General features: G+C 45.3%; 1 protein-coding gene across 1 annotated transcript in view; it reads right to left on the bottom strand.

The window, feature by feature from the left end:
- LOC142312621 (alpha-2-macroglobulin-like protein 1) overlaps positions 1-22,717 on the bottom strand; it is a 177,227-nt gene that overhangs the window by 34,592 nt on the left and 119,918 nt on the right. Inside the window, exons 21-27 of the mRNA XM_075351616.1 lie at positions 20,958-21,078; positions 15,254-15,375; positions 11,235-11,286; positions 8,467-8,550; positions 8,174-8,350; positions 7,307-7,379; positions 3,707-3,860 (exon numbers count right to left, since the gene is read on the bottom strand). Of these exons, the coding sequence (XP_075207731.1) occupies positions 3,707-3,860; positions 7,307-7,379; positions 8,174-8,350; positions 8,467-8,550; positions 11,235-11,286; positions 15,254-15,375; positions 20,958-21,078 (783 nt within the window). The remainder of the gene's footprint in view (positions 1-3,706; positions 3,861-7,306; positions 7,380-8,173; positions 8,351-8,466; positions 8,551-11,234; positions 11,287-15,253; positions 15,376-20,957; positions 21,079-22,717) is intronic.

The raw sequence follows: 22,717 nt of genomic DNA, 5'->3' as shown, positions 1-22,717 counted from the left end.
AAGAACACAAGGAATGGACATCAGACCAGTGGAAATCTTTGCTTTGGTCTGATGAGTCTAAATTTGAGATCTTTGGATCCAACCACCGTGTCTTTGTGTGACGCAGAAAAGGTGAACGGATGGACTCTACATGCCTGGTTCCAACCAAGAAGCATGGAGGAGGAGGAGGTGTGATGGTGTGGGGGTGCGTTGCTGGTGACACTGCTAGGGATTTATTCAAAATGGAAGGCATACTGAACCAGCATGGCTACCACAGCATCTTGAAGCGGCATGCTATTCCATCCGGTTTGCGTTTAGTTGTACCATCACTTATTTTTCAACAGGACAATGACCCCCAAACACACCTCCAGGCAGTGTAAGGGATATTTGACTAAGAAGGAGAGTGATGGGGTGCTACGCCAGATGACCTGGCCTTCACAGTCACCAGACCTGAACCCAATCGAGATGGTTTGGGGTGAGCTGGACCGCAGAGTGAAGGCAAAAGGGCCAAAAGTGCTAAGAATCTCTGGGAACTCCTTCAAGACTGTTGGAAGACCATTTCCGGTGACCACCTCTTGAAGCTCATCAAGAGAGTGCCAAGAGTGTGCAAAGCAGTAATCAAAGCAAAAGGTGGCTACTTTGAAGAACCTAGAATATAAGACATATTTTCAGTTATTTCACACTGTTTTGTTAAGTATTTCATTTCACATGCATTAATTCATAGTTTTGATGTCTTCAATGTGAATCTACAATTTTCAGAGTCATGAAAATAAAAAAACTCTTTGAATGAGAAGGTGTGTCCAAACTTTTGGTCTGTACTGTATGTTAGTCTTGTTGGCCAGGGTTTTTGCAATTTTTTGCAGTTTAATAAATTGATAGTGTACAGTATTTAGTTATTTATGAGCAGTTTCATAATATATAAATAATCAATTTGAAGTGAGGCGCCAGGGGTGCCTCTGGCTGTGTAGTCGTGGCGTCAGTGGATTCAAGGCACACCCCTGACTCCATCACTCCTTCAATGTTGGGGACTGACTTAGTGGGGCAGAGTGCGGTCGTGTTGTCGCCGACAGTGACACAAACAGTCTTCAAGCCAGATGTGATGCAAATAAAAGATATGTTTATTGACACACGCAGTTTCACTCCGGCTGTTGCAGACAAGAAAAACTTCCTGGGCTGGGGGACCACCTGCCCTGACCAATCCTCCCGTGGGGCTATGCCCTGATTACTCCGCTTCACCGGGCTCCCACTGTCGGTTACACACACCCCGGACCCACACCGGTTGCTTCACTCTCGAGGATTCGTCCACTCCCGTTCTCTCCGGCGTCCCCTTTTAATTCAGCCCCCACACTCTGCCCCTTGATCTTCGCTCTCTCACGTCCCGGATCCAACAACCTCTCTCTCACACATACACACACTCTCCCCCTTGGTTTCTGCCGGCTCCTCCTCTCACTGTGGCGACAGCCGTCCCACCCGGCCACTAGGGGGTGCCCTAACACTACAATATAATACAATACACTTTTATTAAAACAATTTTAACAATTCCGGGTTAACTATGCTGGTACTGGTAGGGGGTAGGCCCACCCACTACAAATTGATTAAGATCTGTACGATATTTTATTGTTACAGTTACTCTTTGAATTTTCTTACATCTCTCCTTGTATGTGAATTGCATAATATCTGGCCATTTACTGGGTCCCTCTCAGGAATATCTCTGTTTTTTTATCTTATACATTTTTTTTAATTAACAAAATAAAATATTTCTTTTAGCATGAACCACTTCTTTGTTTCCTTCTTATGGGGGACAATTTGTCTTTGTTGATTTACCCTTTTAATTCGATAAAGGCTCAGCGACCGTACCACTTGTTCAGTTTGGTTCGGTGAACTGCTGCGGGGGGTTCGCTCATCTCTACACAAGACTCCAAATTATTTGCTAATCCAAAAGGTTCACATACGTTGCCACCAACAAATGTGATAGTGGATCATTTGCCTCATTTAACAATTACGAAGTCTAATATTTTTTTCTTGTTTTATTTGTTTTTGTCTATCTACTTATAGGACTTCTGTAAAAATCTGATATGGTTTTAAGTCAACAACTGAACATGAAAAATGTCTAACGTTGACCTCTTATTTGTTCTGCTGTGAGCAACATATGGCGATAAGAGATTACCAAATTACTGCATTCTTGTTTTAAGTTTCCCAACTTTTTGGGGGGAATCTAATACAATACTATAAAGGAGCAGGACAATGGCCCCAAACTTAAAGCCAATGTAATTAAGAACTCTCTTCAGTGTAAACAATCAGGAGGCCTGGGAGTGATAATCCGGCCCCCACAGAGCCCTGATCTTAACATCATCAACTCTGTGTGGGATCACATGAAGAAATGGAAGAATTTGTGGAAACCTACATTCCCAGATATGTGATTTGTTCTGCAAGATGTTTGGAACAACCTCCCTGCTGACATATTTCAAAATTGGATTTAAGTACCTAAAAGAATTGATGTGTTGATGCGGAGAGGAGGAGGATAATTTTATATTACAGGGAGATTTATGTAAATTGGAGGATTAGGCTGAGAAGTGGCAATTGAAGTTTAATGTAGATAAATGTAAGGTCATGCACTTGGGTAGAGGAAATAACATTTATGATTATGTACTTAATAGTAGAACACTGGGTAAAACAGACACAGAAAAAGACTTGGGTGTATGGGTGGATGGTAAACTTCACTTTAGTGGCCAGTGTCAGGCAGCTGCTGCCAGGGCTAATAAAATAATGGGATGTATTAAAAGAGGTATAAGTGTTCATGAAAAAAATATAGTTCTACCTCTGTACAAGTCACTAGTGCGACCGCACTTAGAATACTGTGTACAATTCTGGTCACCGATATATAAGAAGGACATAGCTGAACTGGAGAGGGTGCAGAGAAGAGCCACCAAGATTATTAGAGGAATGGGTGGGCTGCAATACCAAGACAGGTTATTAAACTTGGGGTTATTTAGTTTGGAAAAACGAAGGCTTAGGGGGGATCTAATCACAATGTATAAATATATGAGGGGACAGTACAGAGACCTTTCCAAAGATCTTTTTACACCTAGGCCTGCGACTGGAACACGGGGGCATCCGCTACGTCTTGAGGAAAGAAGGTTTAATCATAATCACAGACGAGGATTCTTTACTGTACGAGCAGTGAGACTATGGAACTCTCTGCCGCATGATGTTGTAATGAGTGATTCACTACTAACATTTAAGCAGAGCCTGGACGCCTTTCTTGAAAAATTTAATATTACCAGTTATGTATATTAGATTTTATGACAGGGTATTGATCCAGGGAACTAGTCTGATTGCCGGATGTGGAGTCAGGAAGGAAATTTTTTCCCCATTGGAACTTGTTTGCCACATTGGGGTTTTTTTTGCCTTCCTCTGGATCAACATGTTAGGCTACAGGTTGAACTAGATGGACTTAGAGTCTCCCTTCAACCTTAAAAACTATGATACTATGATACTATGATGCAGTATTGAAACCAGAAGGTAGTCCCACCAAGTATTGATTTGATTTAGATTACTCTTTTGTTCATTGATTTTGTATTTTTCTTAATTTTTGTTACTTGATAAAAAACAAACTATTTTCACTTCAGTTTTTTCTTCCTTTGCAGCATTTTTTTGTACACTGCTGGTATGTATATGAATTGTGGACCTATCTGTGTTAATACATATAATTATAAGTGATTTTTACCTGTACGTAATTGTTATAATAATTTTCGAATTCAAAGCAGCCATTAGGTTGTTGTTTGGTCTGCAGCCAATCCACAGAATCTTGGATTTCTTTCTCTTCTATAGGTATGAACCTCTTAGCCACATTGTAAGACTTGACTACGAATGCAGTAAGCCTTAAAAAAAAAAACAAAAAAAAAACATTCCAAATTTAATGGGGTTGTCCACTACTAAGACAACATCTTCTCATTCCACATGTTTCCGTCAATTAAAATAAAACCCCCTATACTCACCACTGGTGGTGGCATGTTTCTATCAGTGTCTGGGCTTCTGTTCCCGGGGCTCACGCGAGGTTGTGAGTCACGCAAGCCCTGAGCCCAATCAGCAACAACTTCCCTCTTGCCGCCTTTGGACACAGGATCAACCAACAGGAAGTGATTGGCAGCTGCAGCTCTCACCCACTTCCTGTTGATTAACTTTGTCCAAAAGTGGGGTGAGAGAAGCTGGCAGTGATTGGACCCGGGGCTCTTGTGATGTCACAACTTCATGTGAGCCCCAACACCGCTAGAAAGACGCCACCACCACAGGTGAGTATACGTGATTTTATTTTAAGAGAGCGAAACATGCAGAATGAGAAGGGGTTATCCTAATAGCGGACAACCTCTTTAAAAATAATTGTACAGGATTGGAAAATTATATCTGACTAGACAGAGTTCACGGTAAGTAATGATTCAGATTATAATGCCTTTAAGGCTTTTAAATATGACCCATAAAGCTAAATTAAAGAATATCTTCTTTCTTCTGATATGGAAAAAGCTTTTGATCTGATTAGTTGGATTTTTATGGAGAAATCTCTTAGTCTTAAATCTAACATGTTGAACTGGATTAGCTCCCTATACCCCTTAACCCATTACTTGCCAAATTAGAAATTTTCATTTTTTTTTTATTAAATGATAGATTTTTAATGAAAAAAAAAATAAAATTAAAAATTAAAATGAAATTTAAGCAAAATTAATGAATTTAATGAATAAATTAAATGAATTAATTAATGATTAATTAATTTAATTAATTTAAAGCAAAAGATTTGGCGTCCCAAAAAAGGACATTGGTAGATAATAGGTTAAAAAGAACTTGTCACTAGGATTTTCCCTTATAAACTGCAGCTAGCACCAGTAAGCCCTTATATACAGTGTTCTAGAATACTGTATATAAGAGCCCAGGCTGCTATACACAACATAAAAAAAATATTTTATTATATTCCCCTGCGAGGTGGTTGGGTCCGATGGGTGTCGCTGCTTTCGGTCTGGCGCCTCCTCACTTCCTGCCATTGCCGTCCTCCTTCCCATCTCTGTGTGGATGACGCATCAAACATCATACACAAAGAGGCCTCCATTGCGCTCCATAATGTGCATGCGCATTTCTCTCTGCCCTGCTGAAGGCAGAGCAAAGTACTGTAATGTGCAGGCGTGGGAAAGATCAAAGACCGTCTGCGCATATGTACTAAAATATTTTGATCTGCCCTTGGCAGGGTGGGGAAATATGTACGTGCACAGGAGCGCAATGGATTACACTGTGTGGATAACATAAAATGCGTCATCTACACGGAGCTGGGAAGCAGGACAGTGATGGAAGGAAGAGAGGAGGCACCAGACCAAGACCAGCAATGCCCATTGGACCCGACCACCCCAAGGGCGAGTATAATAAAACCTCTTTTTTACAGTCTGCAAACCGGCCAGAGCTCTTATATACAGTATTCTAGAATGCTGTATTTAAGGGCTTACTGATGCTGTCTGCAGCACATAAGAGAAAATCTGGTGACGGGTTCCCATTAAGCTTCTTGGTGAATGGTGTCCTCTCAAAATGGGACACATCACGATTGTTTCTTTTCATCACTGATTTGTATAATCACTCAAACATTTCCTTTGACATATTTAAACACTATCTAAATATAATAAATGAGTGACAAATACCATACCAGTTATCATCTACTTTGATACTTGTTTGACTCATTGTCATTTTTTTTATTTGGTCATCTATTTATTATATGTATCGATCACATTTGTATTAGTCATCTTTTCAAGATCTGTTTATATTTTTGATATCACATAATCATGGTATAATATATTTTTGCACTTTATTTTATGAGACTGAAGGTTTTTTTACTATATGTATGGAATGACTTATAATATTAGTTATTTTTACCATAGTAGTAGTATCTAACATATTCCCAATCACTTGTTACCCACATAATTTGCGCTACTTTCCTTTGGAATTTTTTTAATTTACAATCATGATTACTTGTAATTGCTTTTACATGACATAATTTAATAAATTAATGGATTTTATCATTATTCAAGTGCAGCATTTCTATTTGTAATATATATTATTTATTTATTTTTTCCCCCCACTATTAGAGTGTGTGCCCACTATCAGTGTTTGCAGTGATTTGGATGTAGCATCCAAAATGCTGCGTTGTACAGTACAAGCATAGTGGATGGGATTTCTTGAAATCCTGTGCCCACTGTGCTTGTTTTTTTCCACAGCAAACACTGACCTGCGGAGCGTCTTTCCAAGCCGCAGCATGTCAATTGTTTGATTGAGGATTCACATGTGTCCTCTGTAGGGAGAACAGAAGCAATCGAACCCTGATCGCAGGTACGAGCAGCTGTGGTCTCCTGCGGACGAAACGCGCTGACCCGCAGGTCAGGACCACCATGCAATGCATTGGAAAAATGCAGCACAATGCAGTGACCAAAAACGCAGCCAAAAATGCACAAAAATGCATTAAAAACGCATGCGTTTTTACCACTGCATTTTTGTGCGTTTTTTTGCGGCCAAAAACACTGCATCTTTGTGGTCACAAAATAAGGTAACGTGCGCACATAGCCAAATTGTTTCTCTGCATAATTTCATGTATAAATTAATTCATTATATCATCACTCTGTTCTTATTGAGGAGCACAAAATAGGAAATCTAAAGGCTGCTTTACACCAGGCAATCTATCGTGCGATAAATCGTCGGGGTCACGGTTTTTGTGACGCACATCCGGCATCGCTGGCGATGCCGGCCTGTGTGACACCTCCTAGCGACGCAGTATCGCTCACAAATCGTGAGTCGGGTACTGCTCGTTAGGTTCCATAAAATCGTTTAATTTAGTTGACCATCGTTTCCGTGGTAGCACACGCCGCTCCGTGTGACACCACGGGAACGATGAGCAGCTCACCTGCCTCCCGCGACCGCCGCCGGCTCTATGTGGAAGGAAGGAGGTGGGCGGGATGTTTACATCCTGCTCATCTCCGCCCCTCCACTCTGATTGGCCGGCGGCCGTGTGACGTCACTGTGACGCCGAACGTCCCTCCCACTCCAGGAAGTGGACGTTCGCCGCCCACAGCGAGGTCGCACGAGAGGTAAGTATGTGTGACGGGGGTTACTACCTTTGTGCGACACGGGCAGCGATTTGCCCGTGACGCAAAAAGGACGGGGGCGGGTACGATCGATTGTGAAATCGCACAATCGGTCGTACCGTGTAAAGCAGGCTTAAAGGACACTGAATAACCATCATTCCCAATATTCTCATGTAAGCTTACTATAATGTTGCTTGGTTTGCCTTTTTTATACCTACCATATATTTCCATCACCATAAAACATTGCGTAAGATCCGTTTTCATTTTTATGTGTCAGCTGTTTCTGGTAACCTGGAGATAGTTATACAAATAATTTATTGTGTCATACATGTCAAGCCTTTCCCCACCAAAACATGGTAAAAACAACTGAATGAAAAGCAAATGAAGAAAATTTTGGAAAGAATCATGAACTGGTAAAATACAGTATATAAAATAGATGTTTCAGCTCTCCTGATGCATCTGTTGTCATAAATACTTCCATTTTCCCCTTTAATAAAATTCTTGGATTTATGTTATGTCTTTGTCATTCCTCCTGAAAATGTAAAGAGAAACTGACAACTGGGTGCTACCTTTGCTTCATCAATACGGTACGTCCCCAGGCACCCAGGCGGTCTGACATGGTCAGCATCAACCAGACACTATCAGGTTGTCTAGAGACATGTCATATTGAGAACAGTTATGGTAATGCTCAATTATCCAATTAGCGCCAGCTTCTGTCTCCACCTTTCCTTTGGACCAAACGAGTTAATCAACAGGAAGTGAGCACTGCGACGGCACTCACTTCTTGTTAATTGTTAGTTTGGTCTAAAGGTGGGATGTGAAGAAGAAAGTCGGCGCTGATTAGATGGTAAGCTTGTGAGACATCACAACCTCACGTGAGCCCTGGCATTGCGGTCCCGGACACCGCTGCTGAAAGGGCGCTGGTACGGGAGGTGAGTATAGTGTTTATTATTTTACCTGGGGGAAATATATGGAATTAGAAGGGGTTGTCCTATTAGTGGACAACTCCTTTAAATTTTCAGTACAAATATTTCAAATATTACAATCATAATACAATGATCACATGTTTTAATCATGTCACCCACCTTTAGACATTGCTTCTATAGCCTCAGCTTTTGATTCAGGTGTCAGTTGTTCTGTGCTCTCGAGATAATCCATTGTGTTAATATAACTAGTAAACTTTGCCAAGTTCTGTTCTCCACATCCATCAGGCAAATCAATGAGAGACTCCAAATTAAGAAAAACATTGGCCATTAGATCACCTAGCAGGAAAATATAAAAATAATTTATACACAGAATACCAGTATATATGTGGTAATATATTTCCCTGTAATGTAAGATTTCCCAGGTGAAATTTTTGTTATTGAAATTGACTCACCCGAAATTATGATGTGCGCACGTTCAGAGCCGGGGACCAGTCTCTCTGGAGCTTCGATATTAATAGCAATCGGATCTCTGTTGTCTTATAAGAGTAGAGATAAAACTAAAGTTAGAATTTTATCTTGGTCTGTCCCCCCTGACCTCTATAAACTATAATGGGTCTTTAAGGCTTACATTTTTTATATCCAGTCTACATTCCTACATATTAGCATACTGTAATCTATCAGTGGTCACCTGCCAGCTCTAAAAACATCTACCATGGACAGCCTTACTGCAATCGACTCCATGTATCAGATCCCAGATTCCAGATTCACCCTTTAACATATGTATAGGGATCTGGATTTAAATAAGGAGCCCTGGGGTGGAACCATGGTGTCACTGGCTGACCGGTAGCATAGGCTGGCAAAAGTGGTCAGGTAGTTGGATCAAAACCAAGAGAGCAGAGAAGGTACAAAATTAAAAGATAGAGAGTAGTCAATAAATAGGCCAAATAGGTTAAACGCAAATACACTAATCAGGAGTGGCGCACACAAGGCTATATTCTTGCATCGTCCAGCAATGTGCTGGGAGCCTTAATAGAGTGTGGTGCTTTACAATAGTAAATAGCAATATTACAGCTGGACAACGCCATTTAAGTGATGCAATTGATTTGGTGTGCAGATTTGGGCACCTATCAGTCCCCCAGAGATATGATCACAGAGTTTAAATGAGTGAATATCGAGTCCATAGGCCTGCTAAAGGTCGTTGTGGCTGCCATCCTAATGCTATACAGTTGTCATTTTGTAGTAGCGTCATAGTGTAGTATTGCATTATAGAACAACCAATCAAGCAAATGCAAAAGTAAATAGTGACAAATTAAAAAAATAAATAAAAAAATTATATATACGTTTATATATATATATATATATATATATATATATATATATATATATATATATATATATATATACAGTGCCTACAAGTAGTATTCAACCCCCTGCAGATTTAGCAGGTTTACACATTCGGAATTAACTTGGCATTGTGACATTTGGACTGTAGATCAGCCTGGAAGTGTGAAATGCACTGCAGCAAAAAATAATGTTATTTCTTTTTTTATTTCTTTTTTAAATTGTGAAAAGTTTATTCAGAGGGTCATTTATTATTCAACCCCTCAAACCACCAGAATTCTGTTTGGTTCCCCTAAAGTATTAAGAAGTATTTCAGGCACAAAGAACAATGAGCTTCACATGTTTGGATTAATTATCTCTTTTTCCAGCCTTTTCTGACTAATTAAGACCCTCCCCAAACTTGTGAACAGCACTCATACTTGGTCAACATGGGAAAGACAAAGGAGCATTCCAAGGCCATCAGAGACAAGATCGTGGAGGGTCACAAGGCTGGCAAGGGGTACAAAACCCTTTCCAAGGAGTTGGGCCCACCTGTCTCCACTGTTGGGAGCATCATCCGGAAGTGGAAGGCTTATGGAACTACTGTTAGCCTTCCACGGCCTGGACAGCCTTTGAAAGTTTCCACCCGTGCCGAGGCCAGGCTTGTCCGAAGAGTCAAGGCTAACCCAAGGACAACAAGGAAGGAGCTCCGGGAAGATCTCATGGCAGTGGGGACATTGGTTTGAGTCAATACCATAAGTAACGTACTCCACCGCAATGGTCTCCGTTCCAGACGAGCCCGTAAGGTACCTTTACTTTCAAAGCGTCATGTCAAGGCTCGTTTACAGTTTGCTCATGATCACTTGGAGGACTCTGAGACAGACTGGTTCAAGGTTCTCTGGTCTGATGAGACCAAGATCGAGATCTTTGGTGCCAACCACACACGTGACGTTTGGAGACTGGATGGCACTACATACGACCCCAAGAATACCATCCCTACAGTCAAGCATGGTGGTGGCAGCATCATGCTGTGGGGCTGTTTCTCAGCCAAGGGGCCTGGCCATCTGGTCCACATCCATGGGAAGATGGATAGCATGGCCTACCTGGAGATTTTGGCCAAGAACCTCCGCTCCTCCATCAAGGATCTTAAGATGGGTCGGCATTTCATCTTCCAACAAGACAACGACCCAAAGCACACAGCCAAGAAAACCAAGGCCTGGTTCAAGAGGGAAAAAATCAAGGTGTTGCAGTGGCCTAGTCAGTCTCCTGACCTTAACCCAATTGAAAACTCGTGGAAGGAGCTCAAGATTAAAGTCCACATGAGACACCCAAAGAACCTAGATAACTTGGAGAAGATCTGCATGGAGGAGTGGGCCAAGATAACTCCAGAGACCTGTGCCGGCCTGATCAGGTCTTATAAAAGACGATTATTAGCTGTAATTGCAAACAAGGGTTATTCCACAAAATATTAAACCTAGGGGTTGAATAATAATTGACCTTCACTTTTATGTTGAAAATTTATTAAAATTTAACTGAGCAACATAACTTGTTGATTTGTAAGATTTATGCATCTGTTAATAAATCCTGCTCTTGTTTGAAGTTTGCAGGCTCTAACTTATTTGCATCTTATCAAACCTGCTAAATCTGCAGGGGGTTGAAGACTACTTGTAGGCACTGTATATGTGTGTGTGTGTGTGTGTGTAACATAAAAGAATATTTTATGCGCATTAGATAACAAGAGGAAGACAGGACATAATCTCCATGTTTGTCTCATGTTCCTTACTTATTGTAGATGAATGTGCGAATACAGAATCTAAACCCGCGGCCACATTAGTGTTAACTCATTATTTGTGCATTGTCTGTATTTGTCTTCTTCTGCTCATATTCTCATTTTAATTACCTGCTGGGAAAAGAAGGAATGTCTTTGTCTTTTCCTCTTCATATCCTTTTGGCTAAAAAAAACAAAACAAAAAACTTTACGTAGAATCCATATTTGTTTAACCCTCTGTAATTTCAGTATAGAAAGTTTGCAGTTGGTGCATTCACCACAGACCCTGATGTTGGCTCCACAGGTCCAGATGCTTTGGGTACTTGGAGCAACTACAGTTTGTACCCCAATCTCACAGTTGATATCTGAACCTGTTCTATAATGTATTAGTTTATTTGCCTATTGTTTTGACAACTTTCTGACAATGTCATTATGTTAGTACGGTACCTTCTATTATTTCCGCACTTAGGTATATGGGACATTATGGCTCTGAGTCTATTAATTTCTATGGAGTCTCAAAAACCTACCAAGCAAGCTCCCATGGTAATGAATAGATAGAGCCGCACATGTGAAGCCACCATTTTATTTCTCCAGATAGCGGTAACTTTAAAAATTAGGAATAAATGTTCCACATGACATAATCCCTTTAAAGGGAACCTTTCACTTCCAAAACTGTTATTCACCTCACCTTGTTAAAAATCATTTAAAATATGGCTATCAGGTTTAGTGGAACAGCAGCTAAATGGAAAAAATGATGTTTAGTCTTTCTCAACCGCTTGCTTCCAATTACAGAGGTGAAGTAGCGGGCTGTTACAGACACAACTTACTAGATTGTGAGCACATTAGTATTCACTCCCCAGTACTTTGATTGACAGCCTGCTTCGCAGCATGTGTGTGTAGTGTGTGCGTGCAGAGCTGGCTGTCAATCAATGTTTTCAGCACCTCCCCGATGACTGGAAACAAGCAGCTGCAGGGAGAATAAAACAACATTTTCTCTCTGTTTTTGAAATTCCAGTAAGCCTGCAAGACATAATTTAAATGCTATTTACCTGCAGATTACCATTATTTCTGCAGATAAATAGAGTTTCTGGAAGTAACAGGTTCACTTTAAGATTGACACCGAACATACATTATAATGTGCTCATAGCTATAGAGTCTATGATAATGTATATTATCACAAAATTGACCTGCCCAGAAACTACCTGCGAACTGGCAATCCAACATAGTTGTACAAGTGCTCACAATTACTATGAATTCAGGTCCTTTTTCTATAAACCTAGACTTTTATGGCACATTATATAGACACTAGAAGGTGGCCCGATTCTACGCATCGGGTATTCTAGAATTTACGTATTGTGTAGTTCATGTATGATTTTTGTTATATATATATATATATATATATAGATGTTGTTGTGTGTAGTTACCAAGTGTTTGTGTAGGGCGCTGTACATGTTCTGAGTGTCGCGGGGGGTGAGAGCGGTGTTGTATGTGTGTTGCGTGTGTTGCGTTGTTTGTGGAGCGCTGTGTTTCTGTAGCGTTGTGTGTGTGTGTGTGTTGTGCGGTTTGTGTGGGTGTGGTGTGTTTTGGGGGGAGGTATGTTTTGAGCAATGTGTGTGTTGTGCAGTATGTGCGTATATTTGTGTGTGCAGCGTTGTCTGTGTGTGTGGGTGTCTGTGTAGGGCGTTGTTTGTGATTCCTAGTGTGTGTGTGTTGTGCAGTGCGCGTGTGTGTGTGTGTTGGGGGGAGGTGTGCACCTCCCATCGTGCTCCATCCCCCATGCTGCGCACCCCCCATCGTGCTGCATCCCCCATGCTGCGCACTCCCAAACGTGCTCCATCCGCCATGCTGCGCACTCCCAAACGTGGTCCATCCGCCATGCTGCGCACTCCCAAACGTGCTCCATCCGCCATACTGCGCACTCCCCATCGTGCTGCATCCCCCATGCTGCGCACTCCCAAACGTGCTCCATCCGCCATGCTGCGCACTCCCCATCGTGCTCTATCCGCCATGCTGCACACTCCCAAACGTGCTCCATCCGCCATGCTGCGCACTCCCAAACGTGCTCCATCCGCCATGCTGCGCACCCCCTATCATGCTCCATCCGCCATGCTGCGCACTCCCAAACGTGCTCCACCCGCCATGCTGCGCACTCCCAAACGTGCTCCATCCGCCATGCTGCGCACTCCCAAACGTGCTCCATCCGCCATGCTGCGCACTCCCAAACGTGGTCCATCCGCCATGCTGCGCACTCCCAAACGTGCTCCATCCGCCATGCTGCGCACTCCCAAACGTGCTCCATCCGCCATACTGCGCACTCCCCATCGTGCACCATCCGGCATGCTGCGCACTCCCAAACGTGCTCCATCCGCCATGCTGCGCACTCCCAAACGTGCTCCATCCGCCATGCTGCGCACTCCCAAACGTGCTCCATCCGCCATGCTGCGCACTCCCAAACGTGCTCCATCCGCCATGCTGCGCACTCCCAAACGTGGTCCATCCGCCATGCTGCGCACTCCCAAACGTGCTCCATCCGCCATGCTGCGCACTCCCAAACGTGCTCCATCCGCCATACTGCGTACTCCCAAACGTGCTCCATCCGCCATACTGCGCACTCCCCATCGTGCACCATCCGGCATGCTGCGCACTCCCAAACGTGCTCCATCCGTCATGCTGCGCACTCCCAAACGTGCTCCATCCGTCATGCTGCGCACTCCCAAACGTGCTCCATCCGCCATGCTGCGCACTCCCAAACGTGCTCCATCCGCCATGCTGCGCACCCCCCATCATGCTCCATCCGCTTGGGAGTGCGCAGCATGCCGGATGGTGCACGATGGGGAGTGCGCAGTATGGCGGATGGAGCACGTTTGGGAGTGCGCAGTATGGCGGATGGAGCACGTTTGGGAGTGCGCAGCATGGCGGATGGACCACGTTTGGGAGTGCGCAGCATGGCGGATGGACCACGTTTGGGAGTGCGCAGCATGGGGGATGCAGCACGATGGGGAGTGCGCAGTATGGCGGATGGAGCACGTTTGCTCAGCCTCTCTCCTTCCAGCCTCCCTCAGCATCAGCCTCCCCCTCCCAGCCTTCCCCAAGATCAGCCTCTCTGCTCCCAGCCTCCTCCAGCACGCCGTGCTCCTCTGCCGACACTCACCCACACCCGATCGCATCCACTCACCCACACAACAGATCGCATCCACTCACCCACACAACCGATCGCATCCACTCACCCACACAACCGATCGCATCCACTCACACACACAACCGATCGCATCCACTCACACACACAACCGATCGCATCCACTCACACACACCCGATCGCATACACTCACACACACAGACACTGACGATATTGCACATACGCGCTGATACTCACAACATCCGGGGATATCACATGCTTCTGGCCATGTGATCCTCCGTCAGGTCCTGGAAGCTCACAGCACAATATCGCCGCCGAGAAGCAAGCGATATCCCAGGATGTTGTGAGTATTTGGATGCGATGTGATGTGTGTGTGTGAGTGAGTGTGATCTGATTTGTGTGTGTGTGTGTGTGCTGTTATGTTATGTATGTTCCGCAGCTGCAGGACCTTGATGTGTGGATGCGATGTGATGTGTGTGTGAGGTGTGTGTGAGAGTGAGTGTGAGCCGGTGTACACTGGTAACTATGATACACATCGGGTAACTAAGGGACCTTAGTTACCCGATGTGTATAATGGTTACCAGCTTTCACGGCCTCCGTTAAGATCCCAGCATCGCAAGGTTATGTCTGGCGCTGCCGGGATCCTGACGGAGCCGGTGTAGAAGCAAGAGATATCCCAGCATGTTGTGATGTGTGGATGTGATGTGTGAGGTGTGTGTGAGAGTGAGTGTGATCTGATGTGTGTGTGTACTCACCTGGGAATCGGAGCCCCGTGTCAGTTGGGCCACAGCGAGCGTGCATTGCGTGAGGGGGGCGGGGCCTGCAGAGAGCCGGGGCGAGAGGCCAATCCGTGGGGGGGGGCGGGGCCATGGCGAGCCCAGCGGCCAATCAGCTTTGTGTCACCGTAAGGACACAATTTCGGAGCATGACAGACAGACAGACAGACAGATAGACAGACAGACAGACAGACAGAATAAGGCAATTATATATATAGATTGTAGTAAATGTCCCTCACCTTGATCTCAATGGTTTTCTCCACAGAGTCCGTTCTGCGATCCTTTCCTATTAGAAGAACATCTTCTTTGCAGTCTCCTTCCACATCTAAAGCACCACTGGTAACGTGAATCTTTTGTGTTTCTGAAAAGGAATTGAAGAGTCCAAAGTAAGGCACAAGCGATGAGGTAAAAAGTAAATTATCTGTAATTTCTGGAACCAAGAGCCGAAATAACCAACTTTTTGGATCACAAGATGTTGGTCTAAAGCAGTGTTCCTCCAGTATTGAAGACCCCCTAACCGTACATGTTTTCAGGATTTCCTTAGCAATGCACAAGTAGTAGCGTTAACCACTAGGCAAGTGGTTAAATTATCATCTGTGTAATACTAAGGGAATTCTGAAAAAACAGAATTTTGTTTACTTACCGTAAATTCTTTTTCTTATAGTTCCGTAATGGGAGACCCAGACCATGGGTGTATAGCTTCTGCCTCCGGAGGACACACAAAGTACTACACTAAAAAGTGTAGCTCCTCCCTCCTAGCATATACACCCCCTGGATAACCAAATATAGCCAGTTTAGTGCAAAAGCTGAAGGAGGACAGCCACCCACAAGTAGAGATAGAGCAAAAAACCGGAACAACCGGAGCCTCTATCTACAACAACAGCCGGTGAAAACACACGGAACAAGAAAACTGCCAACAGGCAACAGGGAGGGTGCTGGGTCTCCCATTACAGAACTATAAGAAAAAGAATTTACGGTAAGTAAACAAAATTCTCTTTTTCTTCATCGTTCCTTATGGGAGACCCAGACCATGGGACGTCTCAAAGCAGTCCATGGGTGGGAATAAACAGAAAACTGAGAAGTAGGCGAAACCTAACTTCACAAATGGGCGACAGCCGCCTGAAGGATGCGTCTGCCCAAGCTCGCGTCTGCCGAAGCATGAGCATGCACTTGGTAGTGCTTCGAAAAGGTATGCAGACTAGACCAAGTGGCAGCCTGACAGACCTGCTGAGCCGTAGCCTGGTGCCGGAAAGCCCAAGAGGCACCGACAGCTCTGGTCGAGTGTGCCTTGATCCCCGGCGGGGGAGGCACCTGAGAACACTGGTAGGCATCGGAAATGGCCGACCTAATCCAACGAGCTAGGGTCGGCTTAGAAGCCGAGAGGCCCTTGCGCCGACCTGAGGTCAGCACAAAAAGAGAGGTGCACCGCCTAAGAGCAGCGGTGCGAGACACATAGATCCGGAGCGCCCGCACCAGATCCAGAGTATGCAACGCTTTTTCAAAGCGATGAACAGGAGCCGGACAAAAGGAAGGCAGGGAAATATCCTGGTTAAGGTGGAAAGGAGATACCACCTTAGGAAGAAAGTCCGGAGTCGGACGGAGAACTACCTTGTCCTGATGAAAAACCAAAAAAGGTGACTCCGAAGAGAGAGCAGCCAAATCAGAGACTCTCCTGAGGGAGGTTATGGCAACTAGAAAGACCACTTTCTGTGAAAGACGAGACAAAGAAACCTCCCTAAGTGGCTCAAAAGGGGGTTTCTGCAAGGCCGTGAGGACCAGATTAAGGTCCCAGGGATCCAAAGGCTGCCGGTAAGGCGCAAAGATGTGAGATGCGCCCTGCATGAAGGTGCGCACCTGAGCCAGTCAGGCGATACGCCGCTGGAACAATACTGACAGAGCCGAGACCTGACCCTTGAGGGAAGGGAGGGATAGTCCTAGCTGCAGACCGGACTGTAAAAAGGACAGAAGGGTCGGCAGGGAAAAAGGCCAAGGAGCATGGCCGGAAGAGCGACACCAGGACAGGAAGATTCTCCAGGTCCTGTGATATATCTTGGCCGAGGAAGACTTCCGAGCCCGAGTCATAGTGGAGATGACTTCAGGAGGGATACCAGAAGTCGTCAAGATCCAGGACTCAAGAGCCACGCCGTCAATCTGAGAGCCGCAGAATTCTGGCGGAAAAACGGACCTTGTGAGAGAAGGTCTGGACGGTCCGGAAGATGCCACGGCACCTCTACGGACAGGTGGAGCAGGTCTGGATACCAAGCTCGCCTGGGCCAGTCTGGAGCAATGAGGATGACCCGACGGCCCTCCATTCTGATCTTGCGCAAGACTCTGGGCAAGAGAGCTAGAGGGGGAAACACGTAAGACAGACGAAACTGGGACCAATCCTGAACCAGCGCGTCCGCTGCAAAGGCCTGAGGATCGTGGGAGCGAGCCACGTAAACCGGAACCTTGTTGTTGTGCCGGGATGCCATTAGATCCACTTCCGGAGTGCCCCACTTGCGGCAGATTGTCCGAAACACTGCCGGATGCAGAGCCCACTCGCCGCTGTCCACGGTCTGACGGCTGAGATAATCTGCCTCCCAGTTTTCCACGCCTGGGATGCTGACTGCGGATATGGTGGACTTGGAGTCCTCCGTCCACTGAAGGATGCGTTGAACCTCCAACATTGCCAGGCGGCTGCGTGTCCCGCCTTGGTGATTGATGTAGGCAACCGCTGTCGCGTTGTCTGACTGGACTCGAATGTGCTTGCCCGCCAACAGATGGTGAAAGGCTAAGAGAGCTAGAAGCACAGCTCTGATTTCCAGCACATTGATCGAGAGGGCTGATTCGGACTGAGTCCAAGTGCCCTGCGCTCTGTGGTGGAGATATACTGCTCCCCAGCCGATTAGACTGGCATCCGTGGTGATGATCATCCAGGACGGGGCCAGGAAGGAACGTCCCTGAGACAGAGAGAGGGGCCGAAGCCACCACTGAAGGGAGCCCCTGGTCTGTGGTGACAGAGCCACCAACCTGTGCAAGGAGTAAGTGCGCTTGTCCCAACAGCGGAGAATGTCCAGCTGCAGGGGACGCAGATGCAACTGGGCAAAGGGAACCGCTTCCATTGACGCCACCATCTGACCCAGCACCTGCATTAGGTGCCTGATGGAGTGACGGCGAGACCTCAGTAAAGAGCGCACCGCCAGATGGAGGGACTGCTGTTTGACTAAGGGCAGCTTTACAAGTGCCGGCAAAGTCTCGAACTGCATCCCTAGGTACGTGAGACTCTGGGTCGGAGTCAGAGTGGACTTGGGTAGATTGACAAGCCACCCGAACTGGACTAGAGTGGCGAGAGTGAGCGAGACACTCCGCTGACAGTCTGCACTGGATGGAGCCTTGACTAGAAGGTCGTCCAAGTAAGGAATCACTGCCAACCCCTGGAGGTGCAGAACCGCAACCACTGCTGCCATGACCTTGGTGAATACTTGAGGGGCCGTGGCTAACCCGAAGGGGAGATCCACGAATTGGAAATGTTCCTCTCCGATTGCAAAACGTAGCCAACGCTGGTGTGAAACTGCAATTGGCACATGCAGATAGGCATCTCTGATGTCGATGGATGCTAGGAAATCTCCTTGGGTCATTGAGGCAATGACTGATCGCAGAGACTCCATGCGAAAATGCCGCACCTGAACATGCTTGTTGAGAAGCTTGAGATCCAGGATGGGCCGGAAGGAACCGTCCTTTTTGGGGACTAGGAAGAGGTTTAAGTAGAAACCTCTGAACCGTTCCCGGGCGGGAACCGGTACAATTACTCCATTGACCTGCAAGGATGCCACGGCCTGCGAGAAGGCGGCGGCCTTGGAGCAGGGGGGAGTGGACAGAAAAAATCTGTTTGGCGGGCTGGAAGAGAATTCTATCCTGTAGCCGTGGGAGATGATATCCCGCACCCACTGATCGGAGACGTGTTGAAACCACACGTCGCCAAAGTGGGAGAGCCTGCCACCGACCAAGGACGTTGCTGGCGCGGCCATATAGTCAAGAGGAGGCTGCCTTAGTGGCAGCGGCTCCTGCGGACTTCTGAGGACGCAGCTTCGTGTGCCAGCTGGGTTTTCGGTCCTTGGCTGAGTTAGTGGACGAGGCTGAGGGCTTAGAGGATGACCAGTTAGAGGAACGAAAGGAACGAAACCTCGACTGGTTCCTGCCCTGGACAGGTTTCCTGGTTTTAGTTTGTGGCAAGGAAGTACTCTTCCCGCCAGTAGCTTCCTTAATGATTTCATCCAGTTGTTCGCCGAACAGCCTGGACCCAGCAAATGGGAGCCCAGCAAGGTACTTCTTGGAAGAAGCGTCTGCTTTCCACTCTCGCAGCCACAAGATCCTGCGTATAGCGAGGGAATTAGCCGAAGCCACCGCCGTGCGGTGAGAAGCCTCCAGAATGGCAGACATGGCATAGGATGAAAAGGCTGAAGCCTGGGAAGTTAAGGCAACTATTTCGGGCATATAGTCCCTGGTGAGGGAATGCATCTCCTCCAGAGAGTCAGAGACGGCTTTAAGAGCCCATACTGCTGCAAAAGACGGGGAGAACGAGGCCCCTGCCGCTTCATATACAGATTTGGCCAGAAGTCAAAGAGCGGGATCCGGAGGGCAAAGGAGGTATACAAGGGAGGGAATCTTTCCTCAGAGAGGAGTGTCCCTTCCCTGTGCTGAACAGCCGCTGGGCGGAGCCGCACTGTCCCTCTGCATGATTGGCATGCAGGGGCAGTGAAAACGAAAGTAGGCCTCAGGCGAAGCCGGGGCCTAAATTTAACAATGCGGCCGGCGCGCAGGCACCATCGGCGCGGTTCTCCGGTGAAAACCAGAGAACCGGCCGGAAAGTCAGCATAGTTACACAGCACACTCTCCCCAACAATAAAGTACAAGGGACCCCCTGATAACCACGTCTCAGATACTTAGCTTGTGAGACGCAGGGCCAGGTCCCTGAGGGATGAGTGCTCCGTTCGGCAGGATCCAAAAGGGGCTGCGGATGGAGACCGGTCTCCTGCAAGGCAGTGAGAACCGTGCTGGCTCCCACTTCAAGCCAGAGCCCGAGGGGATGGTGAAGGAGCGCGGCATGAAGGGCTCCAGCCCTGAAATCAACCTTAACAGCACCGCCGACACAGTGGGGTGAGAAGGGACATGCCGGGAGTCCAGGCTTGGACCCGCTTTTCTTCAAACTCTTTTCAAAAATCAAAAACAGATGAGGATGCATGTGTGGATGTGTGCCTCTTGAACACAAAGCATTGAACTGGCTATATTTGGTTATCCAGGGGGTGTATATGCTAGGAGGGAGGAGCTACACTTTTTAGTGTAGTACTTTGTGTGTCCTCCGGAGGCAGAAGCTATACACCCATGGTCTGGGTCTCCCATAAGGAACGATGAAGAAACATGAACTGTTGGTGAGTCTTAAGGACTGGAGTTGAAGAACACTGGTCTAAAAAAAACTAATACTACTCATTCAACTCATTCACATGGTTGGAAGACGTGGTAATAGGGTTCTCTTAAAAAGAAAAAAGGCTTCTACTGTATCGCCTTATGCCTCCACATGTGACAATTAGTGATGAGCGAATACTGAATATTCGGGTTTGGGTTATTTGTACCAAATACCTAGTACTATTCTGGTATTCGTCATGAATACTGAACCTAATGCAACTCAATGGGTAACCCGAGCAGTTTTCTTGAAGATTTCCTAGATAAATGCTCGGGTTGACGTGCATTAGATTTGTTATTCATGATGAATACTGGATTAGTACTAGGTATTCGGTACGATTCGGTAATATTTAGTATTCAGTCATCACTAGTGACAACCCCGAGGAAATATTTTTTACTCATGAACTAGGACCAAAATCTACAAACACATTGTATGAATCAGAAAAAACAAATATATACATAAACTTAATATATACATAAAATAATGAAAAATTGCAGTACTTATTTTTACGGCTGAAACATCCCAGGTGAAACTGTGTGAATGCCCCTCGCAGACACATCGGGCCTGCTCCTTATCCTGGGCTGTTATAAGATCTTCTGCGTCAGTCAGCGCCGCCACAATCTATAACGATAAAGCAAATTAAAATATACTTCAGAAGTGCAAAAAAACAATACATGTTCATATTCTACACAGCTAAAGTTTTCGATGACCTGAACATTAAATCCTTGAGAAACTTAGCAGAATTATGAGCTTAACTATAATACTTGCCTTAACATTTTAAAGGTTTTCTAATAGATTATGGAGCGACGTACACAGCAATGTAATAAGTAAATTTGACAGTGCCCCCTATTAATGTATCACTATCTCTGTTATGTTTATCGGTGTATTTTATTGAGGAAAAAGAGGGGATATCTCTTAGAAACGCGTAGAATAAACCATCACCATTGCTTTTATTATTTGGAGTGATTCTTTGTACAGCAGCGCGGAGTATACCACAACTATCCTGGTTTTTGTACTGCTTCTGCCTTTGGCACGTGGGATCGGCTACAGCTGTGATATGTCTCTATACTGGTTGTGAGTCTCACAACCTTTCCAGGTGAGCGGTTTTCCTATTAAAAAGTCACCATATTTTACACTGGTAAGACCCTATTGCGCTCCTTATATCCACAGCTTTTTCCTGTCTATTTACTCAAGAGGTAGTAATGGCAGATACTATAACAGCTTTTATAAAATTGTCGGTTATAAATGATTTAGTGACAAAATGTATAATTGTGGGAGGAAGGTTGAACTAGATGAACCTACAGTAGGTCTTTTTTCACCAATGTAACTATATATGTTTCAAGCAATGCAAAATAAATTACATTAATACACGATTCATATTTATCATTAAAACCCAATTTACCCATTGCGTTAGTATGTATAATCCATTAAGCTTCTTTTTGCATTAAGAATTTATTATGATGGTCACCGGAATGAAATCTGGTCTAAACCCCCAAGTTGCAGCACGATTTTATCTGAACTATGTGCATCATTAAAAATCTGTTGAATTAAAGGATTTGACCCAACGCAAATTTCTATTGATTTTGCATGTTCACTAATAGCTTACTCATATTTCATATTGTTTTTCTAATTTGATAAAAATTGGCTGAACAAAAAATAAAATAAACCAGAAATGTATTTTTACAATTGATGAAATGATGCACTGTATGAACAAAGCTACCCCTCCTTATACAGCGGCCAACCTAGATGAATTCGAATAAAGGACAATGTCCAGATTTGAAATTTTCCATAGGAATCGAACTTTCCAACCATGTTTTAGCGGAAACTAACTTTTAACCTACTTGTTATTAATTCGTCCTTAATTTACGACGACGTCTATACAAAATAAGTGGTTGTTTCTGCAATATCTCTCAGAACTAGTGTTGAGCGGACCCGGATCGGCAAAATCCGGATCCGCACGGTTTGAGCGGCAGATCCAAGTTCGGACACGGGATTCCGGGTGCACGATCCGGATCCTTTTTTTTTTTCTCTTTCTTTCTCTCTTTCTCTCTCTCTTTCTCACTTTCTCTCCCCGGATTCCACTCCCCATTGACATATATTGTACCGGATTCCGGATCGGATCCGGACTTCTTTATCAACCCGCCGCGGATCCGCCGGACCCGGATTATTCCCAGTCCGCTCAACTCTACTCAGAACCAAATTAAGTGCTTCACAGAAAACGTACATATTCGTGACTACCATATTATCTGTTTTCAGTCTA

This window comes from Anomaloglossus baeobatrachus, chromosome 5, assembly GCF_048569485.1.
Source record: "Anomaloglossus baeobatrachus isolate aAnoBae1 chromosome 5, aAnoBae1.hap1, whole genome shotgun sequence".
Taxonomy (NCBI): Eukaryota; Metazoa; Chordata; class Amphibia; order Anura; family Aromobatidae; genus Anomaloglossus; species Anomaloglossus baeobatrachus.
This window is presented reverse-complemented; position numbering and strand designations above follow the sequence as displayed.